This window comes from Phoxinus phoxinus, assembly GCF_949152265.1.
Source record: "Phoxinus phoxinus genome assembly, chromosome: 1".
Lineage (NCBI taxonomy): Eukaryota > Metazoa > Chordata > Actinopteri > Cypriniformes > Leuciscidae > Phoxinus > Phoxinus phoxinus.
The window spans coordinates 9,832,563-9,850,001 of NC_136876.1; the positions used below are offsets into that span (position 1 = coordinate 9,832,563).

A 17,439-nucleotide genomic window follows, 5' to 3' on the forward strand; every position below is an offset into this window, starting at 1 on the left:
CTTCGGCAGGAAGTGCTTCATAGCCTGGGTCGCCTTCTGCACCTCCGCATACCTGTCGGTGAAGTCCTTCACCGAAGTCCCGAAGAGGCCAGCAGGGGAGAGCGGGGCGTCGAGGAACGCGGTCCGTTCTGCTTCTGGCATGTCTGAGAGGGTTAACCAGAGGTGCCTCTCAGACACGGTGATCGCCGCCATACTGCGTCCGATGGCTTGGGCTGCAGACTTAGAAGCGCGAAGAGCCAGGTCTGTAGCGCTTCTCAGGTCCGCCATGCAGATCGCATCGGGTCCGTTCTCGTCCAGCTTGCGGAGGAGATCGGCCTGGAAGATCTGCAGCGTCGCCATGGAGTGCAGCGCTGACGCGGCCTGTCCGTTGGCGGCATAAGCGCGACGGAGCAGGGATGACGTCGTGCGGCAAGCCTTTGAAGGCAGCGCCATCTTAGCCCGCCGTCCAGCGGAGGGTGGGCATAAGTGGGCCGCGATAGGCTCTTCGACCGGCGGGAGGGAAAGGTAACCTCTGTTCTTAGCGTCGTCGACCTCGGAGAACGCTAGAGAAACAGATGACCTCGTCCTCGTAGAATACGGTGAAGTCCAAGCTCTCGCGACCTCCTCGTGAAGCTCAGGAAGGAAGGGGGCGGGCTTTGAGACAGGCGTCGACTTCTCCCCGGGCAGAAAATAGCCATCCAGCCGGTTTTTAGCGGGCTGCTCGGGCGAAACCCACTCAAGGCCAAGGCTCGCCGTGGCTTGAGTGAGAACGCGCATGAGCTCCGCCTCGATGCTCGCTCTCTTTCCTTTTGGCGTGGGGGCAGGGGGCGCGAGATCCGCAGAGCTCGCCCAATCCTCACTGCCGGAAGCCAAAACCGAGCACGAGTCCTCGTCCCTCAGCATGGCGTCGATGTCATCGATGTCGTCGACGGAAGCGGCGGCAATCTGCGGTCGCTGTCCGTCGGGTATCGACGCTGAGGAAGCCGGAGACACAGTTCGCGGGCGCGCCGGCGAACTTGGGTGGCTTGCCGGAGGTTCTGGGTTCCGCTGTGCACGGCGCTTTTTACGGCGCGGCACAACAGCGGAGAACACGGGCTCCTGGAACGACGCCAGGCGAGTCCGCAGAGTCGCCAAAGGCAGAAGTTCACAGTGATGGCAGCCGCCATCCGCAAGAGCGATAGCCGCGTGTTCCTCGCCCAGGCAGGAAGCGCAAATCACGTGGCGGTCCCCGTCGCTGAGCGTGGTCCGTTTGCACGAACCGCAAAGAGGCCTCTTGAGAAGACGCCGCTTTGAGATACAAACAGAGTATTAAACAAGTGTGAGTCGCGCCGGCGACCTCACACACACTCAATAAGTGAAAGGATATATAGGTGCCGGAACGCGCAGCTGGAAGGCGACGAAGGCGGCGGTGCCAGCAGCTTGTCGTGACTTCTCCCGCTGAGGTGCTCTCTCGACGGCGCAGCTTCTTCACTCGGATCAGCGATGAGTTGTCCTCGCTGAAGGATAAAAAATCAGAGTTCATAAGCCTATGAGCGGAATATATAGCCCTAAGCCACGCCCGTTTCGGCGGGACGTGACACGGGAGGGCGCGAAGTGCCCTCATTGGGTGTGACGTCACTCAAGGGCTCGCTCGATTGGCTTAAGCTTTTGCCGCACAGCAGCCAATAGGCGCGCGAGCTGTCTCGCCTAGGTCTGTATGCTGTGGCAAAGCGTTTTACATAGATACAAAATTAAGGATAATTTTTTTGCTTCAGTATTCTCGTGGAAAAGGATTTTCCCCAATGCGTTGCTACGACAACGCAGTACGAGAGTATCTCTCGTAAGAGAACACGTCATCAGCGTCTTACGTCAGCAGCGTCACTGCGGAGTCCTGAACGCAGATTGACAACAGACCCGGGAGAGAATACAATGCGGAATAAAGTCTTATTTTGTGTTATTTTTGGACCAAAAAGTATTTTCGATGCTTCAAAAACTTCTAACTAACCCACTGATGTCACATGGACTACTTTGATGATGTTTATATTACCTTTATGGACATGGCCAGTATACTGTATATACAGCTTCAATGGAGGGACAGAAATCTCTCGGACTAAATCTAAAATATCTTAAACTGTGTTCCGAAGATGAACGGAGGTCTTACGGGCTTAGAACGACATGAGGGTGAGTCATTAATGACATTATTTTAATTTTTGGGTGAACTAACCCTTTAACAAGTGGATTCGGTATTCGGCCGAACCCAAAAAATCTGGATTCGGTGCATCCCTAATATATATATATATATATATATATATATATATATATATATATATATAGTTAAGTGTCACTGATCTAATTATTACAGTTTTTCTCGATTGCCAAGACACATTTCTTGAAAGCTGCTCTCCTTTTCTCTAAACTGTGAACACAAAACCCAATTTTCAAGCTACATTCACAAAACCTCAGACTCTTCTTGCAAAACCAATCTTTCACCTCAAAACAGTTCAATCTGTGCTCAAAACTGAACTATGTTGTCAAATCGTGCGTCGAGTCAATCAAAATAATCAAAATTAAAAACACTATGGAACAGTCTCTAAACACTACGTAGAAAAATAGTAAACTGCTCAGGACATGAAGCTGGAGAAATAAATGTTTATTGTTCACTGTAGGCTAAATGCATGTTGCAAAACAAAAAAAACTGTGCATTTAGCACTTGTACAAAAAGACAAAACATAAATACTGTGCACTTGTAAAAACAAACAGAAATGTTATGCGTTTGCCACTTGTGTACAGTAAGCCCATGTAAAAATAAAGTACAAAAGTGCATTTCTCAGCCACAGCATCATGTCTCCGTACTGGGTCAGGCCACAGGACTTCATCCACATCACAGGCCACATTTTGTCTGGCCAGGCAACGGGGGGGGGGGGGGAAACCCTGGCATGCCGTATCCAGGCTTGGCATGCCTCCACACCTATGTCACCACAGGCAAGTCCCATGGCTTGCAGGAGATTTACCCTGGTGTTAGGTTGACGTTCATATACCTTCCACTGCCATGAGGAGAATAATTCCTCAATGGGGTTTAGGAAATGGGAGTACAGTGGAAGGCAAAGATTGATAAAACCTTGGTTCATATTGAACCACTCTCTAACCTGGAGGGCTCTGTGAAAACTCACATTGTCCCAAACAACAACATAGATGGGATGCTCATCCTGCTGCCCTAACAGAGCATCTCGCATGTGATTGAGGAAAATGAGGAGCTTAATGTTGAGTAATCAACATTGAATGTGTCTGGAATATATGCCAACCTGTACATATTGGAATCTTTGCTCTTTGACTCTGTCTGAGTTGCGATCAAAGGGCACTCTGTATAGCGGTTTCATGCGCAGTCTGTTGCGCTTGAGGACACGATCAACAGTAGAGAGGCTGACACTGTTGATACCCTCAAAATTTACATGGTCCTCAATGATCTTCTGCTGAATTTCACTCAGTTTAATGGCATTGTTTTCACAGACCATATCAACAATTAGGGTCTCTTGGTGTGGGTAGAACATACCTGTCCTCCCACCCCCAAGAGATTCAGTGATTCATCATATCTGAAAAAGGTAATTACCTGTTCTCTTCTCTAAACCTTCAGATTATGGTGGACACAGTGAATCTACTGATGTTTGGTTGTACCCTTTGTCCAGCCTCCCTCATGCTCATACCATGGACAAGAACATGGTCAATCACAGTAGCTCTGATTTTATCAGATATTACTGTTCTTTGTCTTCGCTGACCACCTCGACCTCCTCTCACACGAACTCTTCCTCTTAGATTTGTATCCATTGCAGTGCTTTTGAACTGGCTTACTGTACATGTTCCCTCACATCATTAGCCACAAGTGTGATCCATTTTGAGTTGTTGTGTTCAAGTGGTGACACCTGTGCTTTAATTGTGTTTGACTTTTGTCACCTGTGCTCACCATTATGCAGCACGAGTGCATCACAATGAAAATGTGTTGGCAAGTTGTGTCTAAACAGATGAAAAGTGCTTATGGTTTTGCCAAAAGAGTGATTGATTCAATCAGTTGGTTCAGGCAACTGAGCATTTGGTTCAGACAACAGGGTTTATTGTTTTAGCAATTGAGAAAAACTGTAACATTGTACCTTATTCATGTAGATTGTTTAAGGACATACGTAAATAATTTATAAAAGTTAATTTAAAGACCTGTTAATCTAAAGTTAATCATCGACTCTGTGGGTCCAGGTTTGGTATCTCTTTTTAACAAGTGTCTCAATACGGGCTCTGTTCCAGCTAATCTTAAAGTGGCTATGGTCACTCCTCTGCTCAAGAAGCCTTCACTGGATCCCTCTGTTTTACAAAATTACCGACCCATCTCTGTCTTGCCTTTTATTTCCAAGTTATTGGAGAAAATCGTGTTTAATCAACTTTTTGTCAAATAACTGTATCTATGAGGCGTTTCAATCTAGGTTCAGGACTGCCCACAGCACTGAGTCCGCCCTTCTGCGAGTGCTAAACGACATTTATATCTCCACTGATTCTGGAGATTCTGTGGTTCTAGTTCTCTTAGACCTTTCGGCAGCTTTTTACACTGTTGACCACCCTACTCTGTTGGCTAGACTTGAGACTGGGGTGGGCCTAAAAGCGTCTGTCCTGTCATGGTTTCAGTCGTACCTTTCTGACAGAAAGTTTTTAGTTAAGATGGGTAATTTCTCCAGCTCCATGGCACCTCTAACCTGTGGTCTTCCACAGGGCTCCATTTTTGGCTCCCTGTCTATTTTCTCTCTACATGCTACTGTTGGGCGCTATCTTAAGGAAACACAGTGTATCATTTCATTTTTATGCGGACGACACCCAAATTTACATTCCATTCAAGAGAAATAACCCTGCAGCATTAAACTCTCTTCTGCTTTGTCTAGAGGAGGTGAAGGCATGGCTGGCTCAAAATTTCCTCTCTCTAAATGATGATAAGACCGACAGCCCGAGTGAAAGCACCCAGTGTATAAGCCCAGACTTAGGGAGTGCGGAACTTAGGTGTTCTTGTTGACCAGTCTTTAAAATTTTACAAACACATATCATCTGTCATCAGCTCCGGTTTCTACCAACTTCGCTTACTATCTAAAATCAAAGGCTTTCTTACTTCGATAACTTTGGAAATGGCGGTTCAAGCATTCATCACGTGTCGGCTAGATTACTGCAATTCACTTTACTGTGGGATATCAGTTTCTCAAATTGCCCATCTTCAGTTGATCCAAAATGTAAGATATATCAAAAAGACTTATTTTTAACTGTCACAAATATGACCATATCTCTCCAATTCTTAAATCGTTACACTGGCTGCCAGTCCGGCTGAGAATAGATTTTAAAATCCTCCTATTTGTTTTCAAATCTTTACATCACTTAGCTCCTATCTATCTCTCCGAACTTATTCATCCCTATACTCCGTCCAGAAGCCTAAGGTCACACGACCAAGCTCTGCTGGTAGTCCCTCGTGTCAGACTTAAGCGTAGAGGGGAGCGTGCTTTTGCAGTGGCAGGGCCTCGTCTGTGGAACACCCTGCCCCTAGAGATCCGAACGGCCCCCAACCTTTCTATCTTCAAGTCTTTGGTAAAAACCTACCTGTTCTCTTTAGCATATTCTTTTTTGATTATTTCTACTATTTTACATTTGAGTCTCTGATAAGGCTACTCGTAGCTTTGCTGATTTTTATGTGTTTTATGGGTTGTTTTGCTGTTTTTATTTTTCTTATATGTGTGTTCTGTAAAGCACTTTGGTCTGTCGAAGCGGCTGTTTAAATGTGCTATATAAATAAATTAACTTGAACTTCATCTAAATGATTACAATATTTTAGGGCTTACTTTTATGTCCTTTCACTTCATATTTCTCTCGTGGAATTTTGATGTTCTAAAAATGAAATTAATTATTTTTTATTTAATTTCAGACCTGATGGAAGTGAAGGAGGAGAGTGAAGAACTGAGAGAAGTGAAGGAGGAGAGTGAAGAACTGAGAGAAGTGAAGGAGGAGAGTGAAGAACTGAGAGAAGTGAAGAAGGAGAGTGAAGAACTGAGAGAAGTGAAGGAGGAGAGTGAAGAACTGAGAGAAGTGAAGGAGGAGAGTGAAGAACTGAGAGAAGTGAAGGAGGAGAGTGAAGAACTGAGAGAAGTGAAGGAGGAGAGTGAAGAACTGAGAGAAGTGAAGGAGGAGAGTGAAGAACTGAGAGAAGTGAAGGAGGAGTGTGAAGAACTGAGAGAAGTGAAGGAGGAGAGTGAAGAACTGAGAGAAGTGAAGGAGGAACACCATGGCAAACCTGTAAAAAAACCTTTGAGTCGCTCAAGGACTAAAAATATATTTTTAAAGAAAAGAAGAGCAAATAAATCTTTCACCTGCACTCAGTGTGGAAAGAGTTTCACACGCAAACATACTCTTGAGATTCACATGAGAGTTCACACTGGAGAGAAGCCGTTCACATGTGACCAATGCAGCAAAACATTTCTTAGGGCATCAAACTTGAAGTCACACCTGGCAGTTCATTTGAAAGAGAAGCCACATTCATGTTCTGTGTGTGGAAAGGGTTTTATACTGCTGCGATCTTTACATATACATCAGAAAATGCATACTGGTTTAAGAGAGTACATGTGCTTTGAGTGTAAGAAGACTTTTATAACAGCAAACCAGTTAAAACTGCACGAGATAATTCACACTGGAGAAAAACCTTACAAGTGTTCACACTGCGTCAAGAGATTCAGTCAGTTATCATATCTGAAAACACATGAGATGATCCACACTGGAGAAAAACCTTACAAGTGTTCACATTGTGACAAGAGATTTAATCAGTCAACACATCTGAAAACACATGAGAGGATCCACACTGGAGAAAAACCTTACAAGTGTTCACACTGTGACAAGAGATTCGGTGATTCATCATATCTGAAATCACATGAGAGGATCCACACTGGAGAAAAACCTTACAAGTGTTCACACTGTGACAAGAGATTCGGTCAGTTATCACATCTGAAATCACATGAGAGGATCCATGCTGGAGAAAAACCTTACAAGTGTTCACACTGTGACAAGAGATTCAATGATTCATCATATCTGAAAACACACGAGAGGATCCACACTGGAGAAAAACCTTACAAGTGTTCACACTGTGACAAGAGATTCGGTCAGTTATCACATCTGAAAACACATGAGAGAATCCATGCTGGAGAAAAACCTTACAAGTGTTCACACTGTGACAAGAGATTCAGTCAGTTATCACATCTGAAAACACATGAGAGGATCCACACTGGAGAAAAACCTTACAAGTGTTCACACTGTGACAAGAGATTCAGTCAGTTATCACATCTGAAAACACATGAGAGGATCCACACTGGAGAAAAACCTTACAAGTGTTCACACTGTGACAAGAGATTCAGTGATTCATCATATCTGAAATCACATGAGAGGATCCACAGCAGAGAGAAGCTGCACAAGTGTGATCAGTGTGGGATGAGTTTCTCCATTAAAAGTCGCCTGAAGATACACATGAAGATCTGTTAGATCCAGGGCTGGAATTGGCTGAGATGCACTGGTGAGACTAGTTTTTTTTTTTTTTTAACCCTCTGGGGCCTGAAGGGTTTTCTTGATCCTGGAGGTGTTCTGACATGCTCTAACATTTGTGCTTATTTCTGTTACTTGTGACATTTTCATGGCTAAAGTCTTATTACACTGTATTCAGCACAAACTCTGCTACAATAGTATATCAGCAGCATGTATGTAAAAGTTTGTAGTTTTGAGATAATGACATTTATGCGTGGTTTGTGAAAATAAAAATGTAAAAAAGTCACTGAAATATGGTCATGAAACCCAAACTGATTATTTCTTCACAAGACTTTTGAAAATTGTATCTCGTAGCCTAGAATATTTGCTCCAAAACTATGTGAAAATCACCCTGACTACTCATTCAGATAAGACAATATATTGATTTAAATTTGTAAGACATGTCTTGTGTAAGAAAGCTTTATGCGAGGAGGCGTTAACAACTCATGAATATTAAGTGTTTCACACCTGAGAAAGACAAAGACCCTCCCAAACTGGCCCTATTAGGAGCTCTCAGGCACTATCATTACATTACCTTGCACAAATAATGAGAAGATTAAAAAATAATGGCTTTTTGATTGTTTGTATTTATTTACAACACAACATAATCCAAAGATTCACAACAAATGGCAAAAAAACACATTATTTAACACACTGAACTAAAGACAGAGACTTAACCAGTCACACACCTTTGTGCCATTCCTGAAAAATAGTACATACCTGTCATTTCCAAGGTGTTTGATTTTTCACTTTACCATGTTCATGTCTCATGTTGAAGTCAGCAGGACTCATGGTCCCTAAAAATAAAAAAACAAAACGCTGTGAACATGCTAATATCAAGAGAAACTAGGGCTGCACGATTTTGGGAATATATTTTAGATTTGTTCTGGTTTGTCAAGCAATTTTGGTTATTGCTTCTTAAATTTTACAAAATACACACACATATAATGAACACCAGGTTTGTTGTGCCTTGTAGGTGTACAGAGCTGCATATAATAATAATAACAATAGTGTAACAGACTCAGGCTGAGTAGGATCCATGTGCAGTTAAAATAGCATAAGCTCAGTGTACAAACAGGCGGAGTTCGAAATACCAGGGCGAACAACAATATCAGAGACAGGACATCAAACGTTAGCCTGGGTGCCAGCCCGAACCCCACCCACAACATTTTTTGGTCGGGAAGTTCGGTCTGGACTCGATCCGTTGAGGAGAAATTATGCTCGGCTCCCAGAAGGCAGAGTCAATCAAATTGCCAGGGCGGGCTTTAATCGATGATGGACAGATGATCTGCGGTTACGTAATCACCACGTCATCAAATAGCGGTTGGGTTGAATTGGTTTTCAACAAAGATGACTGCAGCTGGAGAATTGAGATGTGTAGATTGCGCTATCGCGTCTGTTATAAAAGAAATCGACAGCGCATTCATTTTAAAAGACGAACAGAGAACCCCAATCAAGGCATTTGTCGATCGGAAAGATGTGTTTGCCGTCCTTCCTACGGGATTCGGCAAAAGTTTAATTTATCAGCTGGCTCCGATGGTGGCTAAGAAGATGGGACGCAATGAAAACCAATGGAAGGGATGGGCTCACAATCTCTTTTCTCTGAAGCCTCAGATGAACACGCTTCTTTAGCCTGGTCTCTTTCGTCGTCTTTCCATTTTTTTAAATCAGTCAAGTCGCGTTGCAACCATGTTATAAAGTTGAGACAGGGCCGACAAATGCGTGAAGATTTATTTGCTATATTGTCGAGATCTAATCCTAAACAGAGAACTTCGTATATTATACATACACCTTTTGTATTTCTCTCAAAAATGCTATTCGTGCTTGTAAGTACTCCGCGAATTCTTCAATTATTTTTACAACAACGGCAAAGATCGTTTTACACTCATTAATTTACTACTTCTTCCAGCGTGCGTGCAGTTGAGCTCTGTTGACAACTATGCATTGCTCTGATTGGTTGTAGATCTATCCAATTGAGTGCAGAGTTTTTTTTTTTTCTGGTTCGGTTAAGACACGCCTCATAATCAAAGCCCTGTGGAGCAGTATCAGGCCACATTTATACATAGCCGGTTATTTAGAGAAACAAATATTTCCCCCCCTCTGTTTTCAATAATAACATCGTGCACACAACCCGCATAAATACGCCGTCGAGCGCCATCATAACTATGCCAAACCTATGGGTGGCAGTGTATGGAGAAGGATAAAGCCATGCATGCCAATCAGAATCCTCAGAATCGACAAGAGAGAACCTAAAACCCCGTTTCTCCCAGTTGACACGAAAACATATAACCGGCGTTTTCAGAAATCTCCTCTTTGGCCGGAGTTTTTAGAAATAATCGTTTTCTGGGATAAAAACGGCGTTTTCGTGTAAATGACAGGCCAAAACGCAGAGAAATATCTGCGTTTTCCCATCGTGTAAACGGGGCCTCAGACTCACATTCTGCCTAGAATATGAGTATGACGAAGTCAGGCTAATCAAACGTGGTCAAAACAGGCAGAAGTTCAGGGCAGGCAGCTGACAACAGAAGTGAGAGTCCAGGTAAAACAGAGATCAAGGGCAGGCAGATAAGAGTCGTAAACGGTAATCAAAACACAGGCAGGGGAAACAATGAGATATATATAACGCTCAGAAATGCAGCCGGGGCAAACAAGACTTCGCAATGTGTGAATGAACAAGCAGGGTTTAAATAGTCTGGTGATGAGGATCAGGTGTGCAGTAATCAGTCCCTGTATGTGGGTTCTTAGGAAATGGAGTTCAAAGCTAACGTTAGTATTCAGGTGAGTGAGACCTCCGACAGGGGAATCTTCTCCGGCGTTCGTGACAAATAGTATAGCAGGCATCGTTAAAAAGGAACACTTCAGTAACTACACTGGAGAAAAATATATTGATTATCATGTTACTTCAAATTTTTACAATCGATATGACTTTATGAAATGAGATTGGAGTAGAAACATGAAGCCTAATGTTTGTTGCGTTTTGCTTTTCAAACGCACAGCGCGATTGACTCGAACTCACAGCGCGTGTAGATAACATTTACAGAAGCATCGAGCAACAGTTCAATGGCAATGTGAAGTTTATGCAACAAAAACACTAACTTATATATTTCAGAATTGTTTCTTACCTTAAAATCTTTCTTGTCTTCAAATCGCGTTCTTCTAGCCTAGAAATCTATACGCACCCTAGCGGCAGCAAAATGTATTTTGCAGCCAGGGCAGTCTAGCAACTCTCCATAGACCTTCTAGCTGCAAAAAACTAAATTGGGTCAGGCCAATCACGTCGTGTATAAAGTAGGTGGGGGCGGGTTTAACATATGACGACAGAGTTGCGACGGCTGCCACTTGAAAACAAAGAATGGCGGCTGCGGATGGAGAACAGCCAAGGGGGTAATCCATCCGCCGGAAACTGAAGCCTCCCCGGGAGCTGCCATTGTAGCAGAACTTCACCTGCTGTTAGCATTCCATTGACTCCCATTCAATTTGGCGTCACTTTGACAGCGAATAACTTTACATCTGAGGCGTCCAAAGACTCCATTTTTCCATTATTTATTTCTAAAGAAACTCGAAAGCCGTTTTTGTAAAAATAGGCTAACGATTGCGTCATAACCACCGACTCTCTGTCGCACTGTAGAGAAATTACCGTATAGACCGGCGGAGAAGCTCGCAAGCAATCGGGGGGACGTGGAGGCATAAAGTCCGATAAAGTCAAGGGAAAAGCCCATAGAGAGTGATACAATTGCTCCTGCTGCTAGCTCATGGACAGCTAATACTCTCCGTCGCTCTCCGTCTCTGCGAGATTCGGAAGGGAATGATTCAGATTTCTCTCGGCACAGCTACTAGAAGACGTACAACTGTCAGACACGTTGCTCACGTCACCAAGCTCAGTTTGAGCCTGCGCAGTACGCCTGGCGATCAGGAAGTGAGTTCTTCAAATGGGCTTCACTTTTCTCCGTTGAAATCTATGGGGTCGCTGTGTCCATCTTATATACTGTCTATGAGAACAGCGGTCTTTCGAATCGGCTTTGGCCGCGACTCTGGAGGACTTGGAGTTAAGTTTTTCTTTAAGAAAAGAGCAAAGAACGGCACTTAAGTCATTTTTTAAAAAGGAAGAAGTGTTCAGAGTTTTGCTGGACCAGATCTTTGCCGGTCTCACTACGTCACCTTCTTCGTTGCTCTGGTTCGTTGTAGCGCTATCCTATTGCGTGCAGAGGTATTTTGAGATACAACCGTTTATCCCGCCCCTCGGATTAAGCCGCGTCTATGGAGAGTTGCCAGACTAAACATCTTGATGTAAGTCTGGCTTGCCAGGCTAGCGTTCTTCTTCTTCTGATGTAAATCCAATAAGCTCACAGCAAGCATGTCTTGAGCAAAAGTTTGAGAAACTGGATATCTTGTTGGTTTTATACAAATGACTTAAACAGAGAATATTTGTTTTCTTTTAGAATCAGGTCATTTAAAAGTACACACTTAAACGTTTATAAAGATATATAGCTCATAAAAGTTTGACAAGTATTCGCTGAGTTTTGTTTATGTTTAGAGACCTGCTCAAGAAAAAAAAGTTCACGAGACGGAGAGGCAGAAAGCACACCCTGTTTTTTTCTTTAGTTTACAAAAGCACAACGTTTTGTTTTGATTGTAAGTGGACACATACAAAAGTAGACATCTCACAGATTCTTTTTTCATATTTCTTAAGTCTGTACGACCATAAATGACGGAGTATTTTAAGTCTATGTTGCTGCTGTGAAAAAAATCAGCAAAACGTGCCCTCTCAGTGCAAGTCCTTGTTTTCCTATATAGAGCAATATGTCAACAATGGATGCTGCATATTCCCTATTGCTCTGCACTGAGGTCCTGTGAGATTCACTTAACTGTACAGCGATGGAACCAGTAGCTTTGGTTTGCTCAAAGCAGTGCCACTGATCACTGCACTGACGATGTGGTGCTCCATCCACGTGTTTCTGTAACTTTGCTAATATATTCTTCCAGTCACATACTCCATTTGCAATAAAAGCAGGATCTCTGTATGCACCACAAACAATCTACATGCGAACAATGTTTTGGGGTATTCGGGCAAGTAGGGTTGTGATGGTCCAGTTTCCTTTGTGCCCAAATCCACAGGTGTGCTGCTTTTATTGGTAACACACTCAAAGATCCGTTCACAAGGCCTGATGCAGCCAGACTCACCGGCTGTATCTGTTAATATTTGTGAAGACGAGCTTTCTTCTAAGTTTTTGTCAGATATTTGCACACTTGAATTGGATGGGTAAGGGCTGTTGTTTACATCGTTGAAGTGTTTGTATTGAAAAATGTTCTTATGTCCATTATGTCAACTAAATTGGCTGCCAGCTCAAAATTAGCCTAATAGCCTAAATCACTTTTTTTCCCCTAAAGCACATAAATGTTTTTAGGCGAGTGCCGGATATGGGTGTCATAAACTATTTTTAAAATGAATGAATGTGTATTTAAAGTGATCACAATTAAATAAAAACATTGTAATTTATTAATTATATTGCTTTCATTTATTTAAAAATTGTTTAGCGAAAAAAAAAATCCTGCATAAATGAATTATCTCTGCGTGTGTGCACGGCATGCAATTTACGTTTTCCACAGACCACAGCTGAGCCAGCCCAGCCGCACTTATCATTTGGTTTTGGAGTGGAGGAAACTGATCCTAGACCAGCAATTATGGGCAGCTTTTCTTTATGAAAGCAACTAGTAGTAGCAGGCAGGCTGCTTTTGAGGGAGAAAATTTCACTCGAATTGTATATTGCTAGTCTCAAGTCCGTGGCTAAGCCTTCTCCAGACTTACACACGCTACGCCTATGGTGCATAGTCTTTTAAACAGTGGTCAGAATCCACATCGGATCACAAACAGAAGGCATTCAAACATGAAAGTGAGTTTTGAGGTAAACTATTTTAAATGTCTTTAATGCTGACAGAATCATCCGGCGCTGTCGTCTCCAGACTAAGGTAAACTCCGCCTCTGTTCATAACCCGCCTCTAGCCCGAGCTGGGCCGCTTTGGACCAAGGTATTCGGCGGGCCAGAAACCCTGGCCGTTGGCCCAGAGGAAGACCCGGCGAGGCCCGATCAAGCCCTGGAAGTGACAGTGGAAACGCGACTGGCCCTGGCGCGCACTAGCCGCTTTTGGCCCGATAGTGGACGCACGCGCATACGGGACATACGCCATAGTACGGACATAGTTCCTCTTTTGATTACGGAGCAGCTACAGGTTTTTTTCAAAAGGGTTTTTTTCATCCCAGTCTGGTTTCTTTCAGGCATATTTCAAATAATATTAGATTAGTGTTAGATCTTATTGATTACTTGGATTTAATTGTAGATGAGAGTTTTATTTTGTTTTTAGACTTTTCCCTTTCAAGATGGCGTCTGTGTTTGGCATTGCCGCTGCTCTCTCAGCCCTTTCTGTTTCTCGGTCCCAGATACTTATTGTAATATGCTTTTTAATGCCACTATTCTTGTCCACAAATATATCAGCGGTGCTTGTTTACGATCGGCAAATGCTGTTGCTTATTAGAGCTGAAATGTCCGGTTTTATGGGTATCGGTGATACACCCCCACTACCACCCTGTGTCCGTTTGTGCTTACCGGTTCACAACCTCTCACTGCACTGGAGAAGAAAGTCGCGCCTATGAAATTACTCCCTCACTTTCATTTAATTAAAAATTGTTTATCAAAAAAAAAATCCTGCATAAATGAATTATCTCTGCGTGTGCGCACGGCATGCAATTTACGTTTTCCACAGACCACAGCTGAGCCAACAGCTGAATTTCTGCTCTTGGATCGTAACATGAATTGCCTGGTTGGCACAAATCCACTAAATGGACCTGGGCCGGGCTCATTCTTTCCAACGGCCAAATACCGGAACAGGTTGGAATTATGGATCAGAGACAGATCTAGGCCAGCCCAGTACAGTTATTAATGCCATGACGTGTGGTGCGGATTTGGTCCAGATCTGCGACTCATATTTCACATCTGGGGATCATCTGGCCCTGGTCTGTGATTCATATTTAGGCTATCAGACAATTAAGGCCCAAATTTTTTATTTTTTAAATAGTTTTTTATTTTAAAAAAGCAAAAGAGAACACTACAGCATGAACAACCATCCGTAGACGTGAATCCAGATGCACAAAAAAAAAAAAAAAAATTCAAACCAATACAATCAAGTGAGAAAAAAATTATATGTTTAAAGATCAATGTTAATTATTCAAATTACAACAACATACAAAACCAAGTAAAACCTAATGTGAACACTGCACACTGATGTGATGCGATCTGGGAAAACCCACCACATGGTGAAATTTGACATATTACAGGTTTTGATAGCATATTAAAGCTGGTTTCAAGCCCTTTGCAAATCTGTTTTTATTTATTTTATCGTTTGTCTGTACAAAAGTTCTGGTTATCTGAAGTCGGCTGATCGCTATGATTTTCAGAAACGAATTTGGAGAAAAAGATAAGTGGGAAAAAGGCGGCCAACAGAGTAGGCCCGCACATGTACATAAGCACACAGAAGGGGATATAAAGAGCGGCACAGCCGGTCTATACTGGATTTTACCAACCCTTATAGTGCAGCTTCTCGAGTCGAATCGAGACTTAGACTGATAGAAGTCTAGCCTGCAGGGCGGGAACTTCCAGGTTATAGAACTTAACAAATGTAGAGGGGGAGGCCCAGCCTGCCGCCATACAAATGTCATGAATAGAAATCCAGCTGGACCAAGCCCACGAGGAGGCCATGTCTCTGGTGGAATGAGCCCTGACGCCCAGAGGGCATTGCAGGTCTTTAGACGCATAAGCTGCCGCAATAGCGTCCACTATCCATCTGGACAGACTGAGTTTCAAGGCGGCGAGACCCTTGGTGCGCCCACCAAACGAAACAAACAGCTGATGTGTGATGTAAATTTTCAGCGCTCTGACAGGGCAAAGGAGGTTCGTGTCGACCTCGCTGCCGGATGTCAGCAAAGCCAGGGGTGAAATGATCTGCACTCTGAAGGGGGTGCCAATCGCCTTGGGGACATAGCCATGTCTCGGTTTAAGGATGACTTTAGAGTCATTAGGTCCGAACTCGAGACACGCGGCGTTCAAAGGGATGAACTTTCAGGGCCTCCAAGACCAAAGAAAGATCCCAGATAGGAACCGATGGGGGCCGCGGGTGATTCATCCTCCTGGCTCCTTTAAGGAAGCAGATGATGAGCTCGTTCCTTCCTATTGCCTGGCCGCGCGTCGACTCAGCGAACGCTGCGATGGCTGCAACATTTACTTTGAGCGTGGAGGGGGACCTGCCCATGTCCAGCAGCTCTTGAAGGAAGCAAAGCACCCACGAAACCCCACAAGTTTGTGGGTCTAAACCTTTGTCAGTGCACCATTTAGTAAACACAGACCATTTGGACGCGTAAAGCTGCCTGGTAGAGGGAGCTCTAGACTGCGTGATCGTGTTCAAAACCCCTTCTTGAGGATGACTTCCTGCTCAGCTACTGTTCGGACGCTCTTGCTTACTGCTCCGCGTTTTGCTCTATCGCTTTTATATTTTTTATATTTTATCTTCTTTTATCAACTAATTTCAGCAAATCAGCACAGTGCTCAAACGCTTGGATTACTACAAAAAAAAGCTGAATTATTTTATTCGACCAGCCTCCCACTGAAAGCTTACATTCCGGGGAAGAGAAAACACAACTGCATAAGGATAAGAGAAAATGCCTCCTCTGGAATCTACTTGCTGCACAAACTGCCACAGACTTTTACAAAGGATTGCAGTTCTTGAAACAAAGTTATTTGCGGGACTACCAAACCAGACGGAACACACAACAGAGCTCCGTCATGGACGCCCTCAGCATACCGGTGAGTGCCATGAATCTACTGCTCCTCAACAGGCCATACTGAGTGTAGAGAAACAAGCCGATCGACTTACAAATCGATGGCACACACAGGGAGCGAGACCCAAAGGCACCCGAGACATCAGATTGTCACGAATATCACATATTGCCGCAGTAGCATCCTCTACCCCAGATATGGCTCTGACAAGGATTGCAAACACTGGTCTCCTACCACCGCCTATACATCTTGAGAACAGATTTGAAGTATTAATGAATGTAAATGAGGAATCTCCAAACGTGATGAATGTGATCGAACACAGACTGGATAAGCCAGTAGCTAACACTGATGCTAACTGGCGCTCAAGGTCGAGCAGACAGTGGCACACAGCTCAGAGCCTAGCCGGGCACACGACTCTGATAGTGGGCGACTCCATTATCCGAAACACTAGTAGCAGGGATACAACTACGTGCTGCCTTCCACAAGCAACAATTTCTGATGTAAACAGGGAACTTGAGAACATTCTGATGAAACATAAGACTGCAAATCGACTCATCATTCATGTGGGGAGAAATGATATTCATAAAGAGCAGTCAGAACTCCTCAAGAAGGATTTCAATGAACTTTTTGAAACACTTAAAAGACTGAAAGTACAAACATTCATCAGTGGACCACTCCCAGCAAGAGGAACAAACAGGTTTTCACGGTTGCTTGGGCTTAATACATGGCTCCAAAAAACCTGCAATATAAAAGGAGTGAACTTCATTGACAACTTCAATCTTTTCTGGAGTCAGAGGCAACTGTTCCAACAGGACGGCCTCCACCCAAACAAACTTGGTTCAAGAGTGCTAAAGGACAATATCTACTTCTCCCTCAATCATCCTTCTGCAGTGTGTGCCAATCCACTCAACCTGAATGGCACACACACACCTGGACACAGTATGGATGACCACAGGACTTCACTCCAGCACCTGAATGGACATGCGGTTGACACGTCACCCAAGGACAATGATAACACCACTCAGCCACAACAACTTCTGCTCACGGACACAATCTCAGCTGAGCCCTGCCCACAGAG

General features: G+C 43.8%; 1 protein-coding gene across 3 annotated transcripts in view; it reads left to right on the forward strand.

Moving 5' to 3' along the window:
• The window catches only part of LOC307000367 (uncharacterized protein), a 214,432-nt gene extending 206,320 nt beyond the window's left edge, over positions 1–8,112 (forward strand). Inside the window, exon 2 of one of the 3 annotated variants that reach the window (XM_079615920.1) lies at positions 5,897–7,780. In XM_079615920.1, coding sequence (XP_079472046.1) covers positions 5,897–7,497 — 1,601 coding nt within the window. In that variant the 3' untranslated portion in view covers positions 7,498–7,780. Of the gene's footprint in view, positions 1–5,896 lie in introns of all 3 variants that reach the window. The other 2 variants (XM_079615922.1, XM_079615921.1) reach the window with 2 other exon arrangements.
• Positions 8,113–17,439: the final 9,327 nt, after the last annotated feature.